This window comes from Sorex araneus, chromosome X (assembly GCF_027595985.1).
Source record: "Sorex araneus isolate mSorAra2 chromosome X, mSorAra2.pri, whole genome shotgun sequence".
NCBI classification, from domain to species: Eukaryota; Metazoa; Chordata; class Mammalia; order Eulipotyphla; family Soricidae; genus Sorex; species Sorex araneus.
Genome location: NC_073313.1, coordinates 195272098 through 195285742, shown reverse-complemented (window position 1 = coordinate 195285742; position 13645 = coordinate 195272098). Strand labels below are relative to the sequence as shown.

Genomic DNA, 13645 nt, shown 5'->3' with positions numbered 1-13645 from the left:
TTTTCTTTCTCATCCTTGGAGAATTGCTTACGGTAGCTAGAGATCTGCAGTATAACTTCAATATATTGGGAAAAAGGGGGGATGGGGTATAACTAGCATAATGTACTTTTTTGACAAGTGAAGACAAGCATCAAAATTCAAATAGTAAAGTAGCAAGTTTTAAATGTATGTGCCTAATGAAAACAAACTGATAGTTAGAAATCAGCATGGCAAAAGGTAATTATATATTTTTAGATTTATGAAACTCTGAAAAGAATATACTTAACCCACAAAATATAGTTAGCAGAATCTTTTTAGAGTATAAGCAAAGCAGTCAGGATGGAATAGGGGTTTAAAGGTTAGGACCACTTTGAAGTCAGAATCCTCCTGAATTAGAATTCTTGTTAGTTGCTAGCTAAGTAATCTCCAGGACAGTTATTTAAACTCTCAATATCTTGTTTTCTATCAACGGTACCTAACAGAGTTGGAATACTAGTTATAAAACCGACCCTCTCTCTCTTAATGCTATTAACTGAAGCACTCTAAAAGTTGTAGTTTAGATCATCTTCTAGTACAACTTGCTTATTAACAACCTCCATAAATTTACTTTTGGTTCCTGAGGGGTTTGGGTTGATCCAGATCACATCTGGGACTATTCCCAGGCTGAGTATAGAAGGAATACTAGAACCTAGCCATTCCAACCAAATAAGTGATTTCTCTACCAAGGCCAATTTTGTCTCAGGGCTTCCCATTAACCTAGTTGAAACCTTCTTGGAACTTATGTCATCTGAGATAGTTCTTCCTACCCAAAACACCTTTCCATTCTTCTCATAATAGGTTCAGACCTCTACTGTAGTCTGAGGGGTTGACTCTGTATTCATCACAGGTATTTCCTGAAACTGACCTCTTTCCCATACAATACCATCTTGGCATAAGCTTCTTAAAGCACCAAAAGTACAGTAGACAAAGCAGAATAGTGCTACTGCAATCCATTAAGAGTTAGGAACAAGTCAAATCGAATAAAAAAATCTGGTATCTATGGACACTTGGCACACAAAAATATCAAGAGGAAATTAGGGACAAACATTTAAAGACATCCATTGTCTCGCAAAAACTCCCAATTAAAACAAACAGCAGCTTTGCTGAACATTATTTCTTTAAACAAAGATTAATTATATTTACAATTCTGATATTTTTATGATAGGTATTTCTAGAATTCTATGTGACAAGCTAATAATGACTATTCAATCAGTCTCCATAACATGAAAAAGTGATTTGGATTCCTTTTTACCAGGTTTCTATACTTTACTTGGCCCACTGCTCTATTCAGACAAAGAGAGGGGAAAAAAAAAAAAGAAAGAAAAAAAGAAAATAAACTACTCACCAACCTGTTAGAAACCTACCTTTTCATGCAAACAAACAGAAAAACCACCTCTCCCTAACTTTTCGAGGCTTACTTACCACCCCCTAAATCATCCCAGCAACCCCAGGGAAATTAAAGTGGCAGTACTGCCTGCTTTGGGAAACACTAGCAGACAAACTAAAGCAACACAATTGATATACTAATTGGCAGTTCCACATAAGGAATAAAAATACCAGAGACTAAAGACTGGAGAGACAGAATAGGGGTTAAAGTTCTTGCCTTACACACACACCTGACCTGGGTTTGATCCCCAGTACTGTATATAGCTAGGGGTGGTCCAAAACCAGACACAAGATATTAGGGACTAGAATTTAACCATGCTAGTTTGGTTATAGAAGGGCAGATGATGAGAAGACAAAGGAGACACACACACACACACACACGTGTGTGTGTGTGTGTGTGTGTATATACATATATATACACACACATATATATACATATATATATGGTTGTGTGTTCTTTAACCTAAATTTCAAAAAAGAATGCAAATATATCTATCATTCTACTGTCAATAGGCCAAGTCATTTCATAAAAAATACATGTGAGATAGGACTGTCACTTTTATGTATTATTATTGGGCTTGTGTGAAAAAATTATTTTGTCTAATCCTTTCATAAAAGGAAGTAGGAATCAATGTTCTCAAATTAAGGACAAGAAAGTGTGGCTTAAATTAAGAATCTAAATAAACTGTGATAACACAACTAGTAAATGATACCACTAGTTTTCATGTGACCAACACACCCAGCACTCTTCATCACCAAGTATCTGATGTAACAGTTAACCTAATAAAAAGAAGATTACTACTACTAGGTTCAGTTTCTTGATAGCAAGGTCTGTTTTATTTATCTAGAAAAGTACTCGGACACACATAAAATGTTAAAGAATAAATACTGGGGGGGAGGGGAGCTCTGGGTAAGTATATAGAATTTTTTCTTCCCTTCAACAAAAAGAAATACCATTCAATGGTTGGAGAGAGTACAGAATGCAGGGTGCCTCCTTGCACATTGCACTGAACCCAGGTTGAATCCCTGGCATCCCATATGATCCCCTGAGCGAACCAAGAGTGACCTCTTGAGCGTAGAGACAAAGTAAATTCTGAGCACTGCCAGGTGTGATCCCACCCCACACCCCCAAATAAAGGGAAAAAAATCCACTCAGGGGTACACAGTACAGCAGTTAAACTACTTGCTTTGCATGGCGCTGACCTGAGTTTGATTCCAGGCCCCATATATATGGCCCCCAGAGTGCAGGGGACAGGAATAAGCCCTAAGCACTACTGGATGTGGCCCAAAGTAAAACAAAAACAAAAAACCCAAAACAACAACAAACTCCCCTCACACAAAATCTAATTGTTAGCTTTACATAATAAATACTTCCCAATTTCTTCTGCTCAGATCTGAATTAATGAAGCTTTCTTCCATAGCATACTAACAGAAAAAGTAAAAAACGAAAAACTAAAAAGTCACAAAACAATGACTTGTGTTTAACCTGAAATTAAAAAAATTGCATAGCATAAAGCTATTTTGAATATAAGAAGTGGTGGTAATAGACATTAATCAGTTTATTAGCAGTCTAGTAACAACCATTAAAGAGTCAACCGTAACTTAGAAGAGCATTTACAACACAATCTCAAAGGTCTATTTCTGTTTGGTGGCACAAAATTGACATTAAGGAGAGAGAACAAAACTTATTTCACTTAGTGCATGCTGGCCACACAGAAGTGATCAGTGAGTGTCTGTCAAAGAATGATTAAACATCATTTCATTGGGGAAAGATAGGAATTTAAGAAGCAATAGTCAAGAGATAATGGAATACTGTTTTAAAAGTTTCCTGTATTTTAAGTAACAAAGATGCACTCGAACTAATCTAAAACAAATTAACATTCTAAGAATGTATAGTATATAAAATCCCAATAAGTTAATCCAGATATTAATATAAAAGATCAAAATTAGAAGAACTACATTGTTTGTTCTATGTAATACCTGCTTACTTCTGAACAAACACTGAATGTTCTAAACATATGCAATTTCTGAACATATCACCAAAATGTCAGAACTAATATAATTTGTGTTTTAGGAATACTACAGGCATTATCTCCAATAATGCTCTTAAGAGATCCTCACAGATTAAAACTGAGAGCATGATGAAAATCTTTAATAAATTAAAAAAAAGGAAAGCAAACGAAAGATGATATAGTAACAAAAAGATGGTATGCTCACAAAGCTTTACTATAAAAAGAAATAGAATTTTTATATATTATATTTACTAGTTTCTCTTTCAATGAGGAAAACTAGAAGAACAGGTACACCACAATCTCTATCCAGTCTCTCTAATCCCCCAAAGCCTCTTCTTTATTTATATCTTGTCTTTATAGTATACTCATTCACATATACTTGGGTAAATATGTATGTATATATATGTATTTCAAATAACATGAAAAAGTAAAACCATTATTTGCCATTTAAAATCTTAAAACTTCTAATACAAGATTTTTGTGTGTGTGTGGAGAAGGGTGCTCAAGGCTTACTCCCAGCTGTGTGCTCAGGGATCACACTGGGAACCAATAAGAGATGCTGGGGATCAAACCTAAGTAGGACACCAGCAAGGTAAGTGCCCTACACACTGTACTATCACTTTGACCCCTCTAATACAAGATTTCTTGGTGAAGTAAAACAGTTACCTCTGTATGACAAAAAGATTTTAAAATGTAACTTTAAAAATTATCTGAGGTGCTGGAGAGATAGCACAACGCCTAGGGCGTTTGTGTTGCACTCAGCTGACCAGGGTTCCAGCACCCCATATGGTCCCCTGAGCACGGCCAGGGGTAATTCCTGAGTGCAGAGCCAGGAGTAACCCCTGTACATCGCCAGGTATGACCCCAAAAAAGCAAATAAATAAACAAATAAAATAAAAATTATCTGAAAATAAAGGCAATGTTCTTAGTATTTATTTACATTTTCAAAATAGAGAATAGATATAAGGATTGTTAGAAGTGAGGTGGTAACATGAACATCTTACTGAGATAAACCCCAACTAAATGTGCCTCAAAAGCAATAATAGTTGTACGCTATTTTTATAACTCTGTACAGGGGGATTGCTTTTTATTCCTTAAGAAAAAAGTATAGACATATTACAAGTTAAACTAACTTCTGAAGTTGCTACTGGATCAAGTCTAGTGGAGTAAACATGTAAGATAATCAAACATTTACCTAAGAAATTATCACTGTGCGACTCAAAAACTTAAGCTTAGAAATATGTAAATGTCTCTTACAAAATAAACAAAACAGAATCTAAAATGTATTTCACTGATTAGTTTACAGCAAAGTTCACAAGTAATTTCCCTAATCTTTATATATTTGTTTTCTTGTTCATTTTTTGGGTCACACTGGTGGTGCTCAGGACTTACTCTTAGCCCTGGGCTCAGGGATCATTCTTGTTTGCACTGGTAATAAAACTCATGTTATCCACATGCAAAGTGTCTTACCATTACATGATTTCTCCTGCAAAATCATTATCTATTAAAATTATCAAAATATAACCATTCATTTTTATCTTTATCATATAAAACACTTTATAAGATTACTTAATACACAGTGACTAAATTCTTAGTGTTGTGTATTTAATAAATCATTCTGTCATCCATTCGTCCCTGTTGTGTGCTAGTGCAGCCCAATGGCGTCTGCTCGCTCCAGGAACATGAAAAGATGAATGGAGACGTTTCTGGCGCCTGCTCGAGCAAATAGATGAGCAATGGAATGACAAGTGATACAAGTGTACTTAATAATTTTTGTTGGTGTCAGGATTTGGTCCTGAAAAACTCAGATTTAATGTTTGTTCTCCCTCACAATTAAAAAAATTTACCGGGTTGATAAAACAAGAAAAGATCACTTAATATATAATACCTAATATAAATAGGACAAAGAACTATAAAAATTTGAAGAGAAAATATATATGTACGGTTCTTTTCTCACTTATGCTCAGATGACACCTATGCATACGAATTAAGAAAAGCTCTGTCATATCCTCTAGTACTCACTTTCCACTCTTGAATCACTCTATCATTCATCACTAATATTAAAGAACAAATAAAAAGTTTAAAGTCTAAAATTTTATAACTATTGAGCTCTATCACTGTTCTACTGCTTAATGTTAGGATTTTGACCCTAAATTTTTATCCTCTGATAAAACAGAATGGTTCCATTTTAGTTACTAAAAACTAGGTAACACTCGAATTCACAAAAATGGGAAAAATATACAGGAAAGAGATACTAAGCAGAGACCCAATATAAATCATTTGCATATAGCTTGTTATCCAACTCCAAATATGATTATTGGCTTATTTAATATTTTGACAACCTTAATTAATCACAAGTAGAAAAAATAATGGTGGGAGAATCCAGTTACTTCTTCATTTTCTTTTAAGTCTTAGCTTTAATCCTTTTGATAAAACTTAATAACCATTATTAATTTTCAATATTTATTATGAAATAATAATAAAAACAAGAACTAGAAACACTACTAAAAGAGAGTCCATACTTAGTAACATTCTGATCAAGAGTATATAAGTGTAAAACACAAATAACTTGGATTGATATTGAAACATTTATTAAGCATTTACTGGGATTAGGGATCCAACTAGAACCCTTTGGTCATGGTTTTATGAACAATTAATTTCCTCCAGTATTCTGAGAGGCCCTAACACTGAGAGAACTATAACCCAACTCAGAAACCTTTATAGATTAAGTTATGTTATTGACAAAGAACTGAGTCCTCTTTTTTTAGGTGATGTAATTACATGATTCTGTACATTAGGCAGAACTAAATCTCAATGAGCAATGATAGATATCTATACCAGATTTTTTCAAAACTGTTTTTCATGACTTCATAATTTTATTTTTAAAATGCTACATTTTACCGGATAACATCACATGGTAAAAATATTTTAATATGATGCATGGTTTTAACATGAATTTTGATTATTTATAATGCAAATTACTGTCATAATAGTTAAACTAAGTCTAGAAACTAAAATACCATAAACACAGTAAATAAAACCAAAAAATAAAATATTCATTTTATCTACACTTTATTTGAAGACTCATCATTTAAATTAGTATTTTTTTCAAAATTGTGACCATAATGAACAAAAAATTAGTCATATCTACTATCATAAAAGAGAAGTCATAAAATTGAGCTTCAGTTATTACTTGTAAAGACTATATAGTTGGGTCTTAATCAGTAACTGTTATGTTTCTAAAACAGAATTACTATTTCAATGGGTCAACTAAAGAGTTACTAAAAAGGCACCTTAATTATTAGAATTTAAATATTATATTGTATTTTAATAAAAGGTCAATGGTCTTCAACTTCTTTGTTAAGTAAAAATACAAGTAAAAAGGGAAGTATGCAAATTGAACTAGAGCAAGCACAAAAAAGTTATCCATACTGAATTGTCTAGAATACCAGCTTCTATTTTATTTTTGTGGCTAGTTTCACTCTCTGAAGAGCTAAATCACATCTAATAAGATCATGATTTAGAGAAGACCTCAATTTCTAGTCATCAAAATAATATGATGTCAGAAAGTATTCAACTTCAAATTCATGATAGATAAAACCGCCCATGTTTAGTTTGTTTGAGCTTGTGAGCAGATGTAAATGTAATCTGCAATACTATCAAATGCCAGATCTCATTGATAGCAAGCTATTATTTACTTTTAAGTGCTTTAAAAATTATTTGTAAAAGCTGCATAAAGAAGTATTTCATAAATGTATTGTGATTTTATTTTAACAATTATTCTACACTACAATGGAAGTAACATGCTCAAACAAGACACCTCAGCAGTATTTTAAAGCAGTAACCACCTAGCCAATTTCTGTATGTTCTGTAGTTTTTCTAATCCACTCTCCCTGTGGTTGAGCAAAATCGAATTGCCTCTCACATTTGCAGACAGCTCTGTGAAGGTGATAATAGAGCTGCTCCCTGCTGTCATGAGGCAGGAAATAGGAAAATGGCATATGGGGCTAGAAAGAAAGAAAAATAAAAAAAAGGAAAGAAAGAAAAAAAAGGAAAAAAAGAATGAACAACAAAAAAGATCTAAACAAGAACAAAAGAGATTTCAACAAAGAACAACTATAACCCAGTATGTTTGTAAGTTAATCTCTTTTCAGAATCATTTAGCATTTTTAATCATTCATCTGTGTCCTCACTCTAAACATAAATGGTTGCTACCAAGTCTTGCGGGGCAAGTTTTCATTGTCTAAAATATTTGAAATGTATAACTTCAAAATATAACCTGTACAATATCTATAAAATAGAACTCTCTATAACTGGATTTTTTTTTATGGTATCCTAATTCATTTTAAATGAAAGCAAGGATTGATCGATGTCTAAGCTTAGTCTGTGAAATAAAAAATAAATTAAACATGATAAGAGCTAACAAAAGCAGAAACGAATCTCTAAATAGTTAAATTGCTAGTAATACCAAAACACATTTATAAACTTGTACAGAGGTTTAAAAAAAAAATCACCCACAACATATAAACATAGACAGGGTTTACTGGTGTGTGTAATTAAGAATCTTGCTTTAAACAAAATAGAACTTTATGTAATGTATCTGTAAACAGAATGGGGCAGTAGAGGCTAAGAAACATAGAATCTACTCTACCTTTCCTTTTACACTCTGAATGGGATCCACAACCACTGCCACAGCTCTCTCCGACAAGGCTTCAAAGCTCTGCTGAGTGTTGATATCCACACCAGAAAGCCAACAACCAAAGCCAGGGTGACTGTGATACCAACCAACAACCATCTCAGGCCTGAAACAAAGAGGGCATTCAGCTGTTCAGAAAGGAACAAGTATTACATTTATGATATGAAAAGAAACAACACACTAACAGGGTATAAATTAAGAAAAGATGAAAAACACACAGGTGTGAAAAAGCACCATTAGAACACTGAAATCATACACCACATTATCCAGAAAACATGGAAATGAGTAAGTGTGACAAAGCAGTGCTATCATTAAGAGATACACATTAGCAGTGGTAGATAAGGCTTTCAGTTTTTCACCTTGTTACCACACTTTCTCAGAGCCAGTTTTTACCCTTTCAGCATTCAAGTAAATATCTACTCTTTAACTCCTTAGCTCTGGGAGTTGGATTTTCCAGGCAGAGTACATTTTTAACAATGGACACCAGGATCCACTGTTGTGAAAGGATTAAATATCAATTAAACCAGCAGTAGAACTAGGAACTCAGTCAAAAACCAATTTGCACTCTTCTGCTCAGCTGCTGGGCCTTTTCCTAACATTAATTTTGAAGTTTCTTCCACAGTAGAAGAATTTGAGCAAAAGAATGACAACTATAGAGATTTAATCTGGAAGGACTACCTAGATAAAACTTGAACAACTGGATTATACTTTTCTGGTCTTTAAAGTTCATAAGCCTACATGTTTAATATTTGTTAAATATAACATTAAAAATCCAATCTATAACTCCCTAATATATAGGACAAACAAGCTATTTTCATTATAAAGACTTGATGGTGGGCTGAAGAGACAGTACAGAGGTAAAGCATTTGGCTTGCAAGCAGTCGACCCAGGTTTGGTTCCTGGGACCACATGTGGTCCCCCGGGCTCTTCAGGAGTGACCCCAGAACACAGAACCAGGAGTAAGCCCTGAGCACAGCAGGGTATGGGTCAAAACCCAAAAAGACTAGATGGTAACGCTAAACAGACAAGCACTAAACAGAGAAAAGTGAGAGCCCAAGCTTATTAACAACTGACAACCAGGCATTTTAGTTGTTTTGGGGGATTATTTTATTTTATTGCTTTTTAGGTCAGACCCAGCAATGCTCAGGGGTGACTCCTGATTCTGCACTAAGGAATTACTCGTGGTGGTGCTTGGATTATATGGGATCCTAGAGACTGAACCCGGGATGGCTGTGTGCAAGACAAATGCCCTATCCATTGTACTGTCGCTCTGGTGCAACAACCAGGAATTTTAATATAAAGAGATTTCTGACTGATAAACTCCTTTGACTTAGTGAAAAAGATATGATATACATGGTGCATAGCACTGATACTATCTCATAAATTATGTGGCTTCCACCCCCAAGATTATCCATAAATGTGTGTAATTTTGAAATATTCTTTTAAAATATTTCCCATTATCTATATTTATAGTCATTAATACTACTTACCTTCCTGTCTGCTTCAGCATGTCCAACATTTTAGCTTGGAACACAGGATCAACAGCTTCCACACTGACACCCTGGTTTAGAAAGAAAAATAATTAACGTTTTATAGAGGAAAAACACTCACATTATAAAGTAAAATTTCACTGTTTCAGACTCTTGGGGGAGGGCTGAAACCATCCCAAGGGGGGCGAAAGTAGTATCAGTACAGTTGAGAGATGCTGATTAATTTGTTTTTTACCCCTGAAAATTGTGCAGAATGGGAAGTGGAGGTCAGGTTAAGTCTGATAACTTTTTATGTAAGTGTACAAAACACTACTCACATGGATGGAAATAGCAGAACGGTTAAGACAAGGGCTTTCCAAGAAGTTGACCTTGCTTCAGTCCCTAGCACTGCATATGATCCCCTGACCACTGCCTGCCAAGAGTGACCCCCAACCTCCAAATGAAACTAGTTCCCTAAATCTACGTATATTTTTGTATGGAACCAAATACTTTAATAGACTTTGATACACATACTTAATACAGGCTTATATTATTCACTTAAACATAGTAATCAACAAATAAAATTCAAAAGTGTGAAGTAACAAACTGCTTTTAATGGAGGTAAGATAATTTCCAGAACCCTTTTAAGAGTTCGTGACCATGGCTAAACCAAATAATTGAAACAGTACACACACACACACACACACATTTTTTTTTTGACTGCTCTACTGGCTTGATCTAGCAGCATATATATAGCATATATATTTCCTAATGGCATCCTTGGATATTTTTAAGCACTGTTTCTTTCCCATGGCTCTACAACTAATCAGGTATTATAAAATTTGCTTTGAAAAAGGAAAGCTATTAGTTTCTTACAGTTGTTTTGCTTTTTTAGTTTGTTTTGGGTAGGCGATTTGGGAAGGAAGTTTAGTGATTTCATTAAGACAATTTGGTAGATTAGAAGGCTGAAGGGAAAAATACATTTTTAAATATTATTTTAAATACAGAAGTGTTCACACACACCAAATAAAGAAATAAAACCATCTCCGTTGGAGATAATCATTAAGCAGACTTTTAAATTTTGAATCACTTTGCTACTTCAACCTAAAGAAGATACTATAACACATAAGATTTAAAACATATTATATTCCTAGTAATTATAAATAAGTATACACCACTACAGCTCATATAAGGCTTTCTTATAGCATTCAAAATTTAAAACAAACCAGTTAATAGTAAGCGCTTCCTTCCTACAAAATAGTACTTTGAATTCTACTTGAGCATGTATCTATCCTCGTGCAATCAGTTACCTACAGGATAAAAGTGGTTTTTAAATTTTTTAAAAAATTGTTTAAAAAAAAGTGTATGAGATAGATATTTCTATACTCAATATAGAAAGTTTGTCAACTAAGACAGAAGAAAAATGTTCAAAATCTACTACATAGAGTAGTAAGTGGATCAGAATTATATCATGCAATATACATTTATAATGAAATAGTAAAAACATTTATGAACATTTATTAAAGTGCATATGTATATAATGACCACATAGTCCAAAAAAGTCAGTGAATTTTATTATGCATTCCACTTTTTGAGTATATGAAAAAATACAGAAATATTATGGTAAGTTTTAAATCTAAAGTCAATATTAGCAAATAACATATTAACCATGCCAACATACCAAATAAAAATGCTTATTTAGTGAGCATATTCAGAAAAATGTAAATTAGTTTACTTTAAGAAACCAGTATATTTTTTAATGTTTCATTATTTTACATTCAGAAATACACTGCATTCTGTAGAGACTATTATTTAAGATGCACATTCATATATATTGTGTTATTTTAAAATGTTTTTCTCTACTATCTTATCAAATTATAATTACAGGAAACAGAGTGAAGAGCTTTAGGACAACAATTTCCTTAATTCAGATTTTTATGTGGCTCCATAAATATTGCATATTAGAGAACTATCCATCAGAATATATTCAGATATTTTTCTAGGCAAACATATAAGGACTTGTTTGTTATTTCTGACAAGGCAGTAGAATGGCTATTGTCTTGACCATTTTATTTAACTCAAGTGTACACCTATTTCAGTGCAATTTATTTTTAAGAAAAAAAGAGAAAAGCTTCCAGAAATGACGAGTTTCAAACATAAATAATAAGTAATTTCAAAATCTGTAAGAACATGTTTCCTTTACAAATTATCATATCTGAACAAAAAGTAAGATTTTCTAGTTTTTTACTAAACATTGTAAATAAGTAAATGGCCACATTTCCAAACAATGAGAATAAAACAAAGATTTGATATTGTATAAGAATGTTTAAAATCTTTTGACTAAAGTGATCAAACAAATCAAACAAGTACCTAACCACCTTAGAATAATAAATTCATTATGCCATGCTAATTAAAGCTGAAGACAAGTAAAGGGACTTATAAACTAGTACCATTCAGTTTGTACATCTACAGGGAACTCAAGATACACTAAATAGATGATTTAATTAAATACTGCCTCCTTTTATAATTACTTTATGATGATTCTCATATCAGGAAGAGAAACAAAATGATGAAAAGTAATTTTGCAAGGAAAAGAAAGAAAACCATTTTCTTCTAGAAGACAATCATGTAAGTACTCACCGTTCCTGACTGTGGCATAGCAAACACATCAATCACTCTGACAGTGTAGTCATCAACAAATTCTCCAAGCATTAGACCCATAACTTCCATTGGAACTCCAGCACGACCATGTTTTAACATCTGTTAAAAAAAAAAGAAATGTGAACATAAAATTGAGGTCTTTAATTTAAAAATCAACAACAACAAAACATGCATTTATTTCCGTGGAAACACTGTTGATGCTTATAAAACAACACTTTATATCTGAGAGAATTAAGGAAAATACTCTAAAGTTAAAGATATAGTGAAGACAACAGAGCTCTATATAGTTAACTTCACGTAGTCCTTACCTTTAACAGAGCCAGGGAAGAGATATAAACTTGTTCTGCTGTGTCCACTGCAGGAGCATCTGTAGGTGGCCCCTAAAAAGAAGCACATCCATTACTATAAAAGCACAGGGTTTATAGTTTAGACAAACAGCAAATACATATTCCAGCAATACTAGAAAATAAATATAACATATTACAAAGTAATAATTCAAGGTTATATAGGTTATATAATAACTATAACCACTGCTCCAAAATAACTATATTATTAGATACATTTCTTACCTCAATGTAAATTTAAAAACACTAATAAATTACTAAAATCAATGGAAGAAATCAACAAAAACAGCAAATACTCTGAGTCTGGTTTACAGCTACAAACATGTAGATTATAATTACGGAGTCTCTGCAAAGATCGTAGGTATAACGCAGAGAGGGAGGGCAGAAGACTTCTAATCCCTAGGTGAAAGAACTGTGAACAACATATTCTGCACTTCACCTGATCAAGTTGCTCCCCTCCCCCTATACAATAAAAATTTTAACACAAATGGCCCAGGTGTGAACAAACTGATTGAGACAGGTGAATCTAACATAGAAATATACGCAAATCCTGACTAACACCTATAAAAGAAATATTGCTATCAAAATTAACAGAGACTAAGAAGGTACCATGTCTCTGGAAGGACTCTTCTTCATCATCCTCTTCATCAAGACCAAAATGAAAACCAAAAATCAAAACTCGAAAACATTTCAATAAGATGTCTACTGTTTAATTCTGCTGCAACCAGCACACAAAGAACAATTGTTCACTTTTAATAGTGGGCAGTTTGGAAACTAAAATAAGATATAATACAACTGCCTGGTTCTAATTTGGTTAAATTCCCTTTCCTTAACAATAATTCTATTACACAAAGTACAGTTGACAAGCTAGCTATCTAAACTCTAAGTCAATATCCTATCTCAGTTTCATGGATTTACTTACTAAAATTAAATGCTTTATTCATTGCATTTCACACCTGTGAGTTTGTGTGCACTTTTTCTTGACTATATGCTAAATTCTGTGATTTGGGGAAGGGGAGCTTGTTTAAAAGTTCATAATATTTATTAGAAGCAGTAAGT

The 13645-nt window shown here is 33.2% G+C and overlaps 1 protein-coding gene across 1 annotated transcript in view; it reads right to left on the bottom strand.

Annotated features, from left to right (window-relative positions):
• The window catches only part of PSMD14 (proteasome 26S subunit, non-ATPase 14), a 103989-nt gene that overhangs the window by 29703 nt on the left and 60641 nt on the right, over window positions 1-13645 (bottom strand). Inside the window, exons 4-7 of the mRNA XM_055122775.1 lie at window positions 12551-12622; window positions 12222-12341; window positions 9603-9673; window positions 8068-8218 (exon numbers count right to left, since the gene is read on the bottom strand). Coding sequence (XP_054978750.1) covers window positions 8068-8218; window positions 9603-9673; window positions 12222-12341; window positions 12551-12622 — 414 coding nt within the window. The remainder of the gene's footprint in view (window positions 1-8067; window positions 8219-9602; window positions 9674-12221; window positions 12342-12550; window positions 12623-13645) is intronic.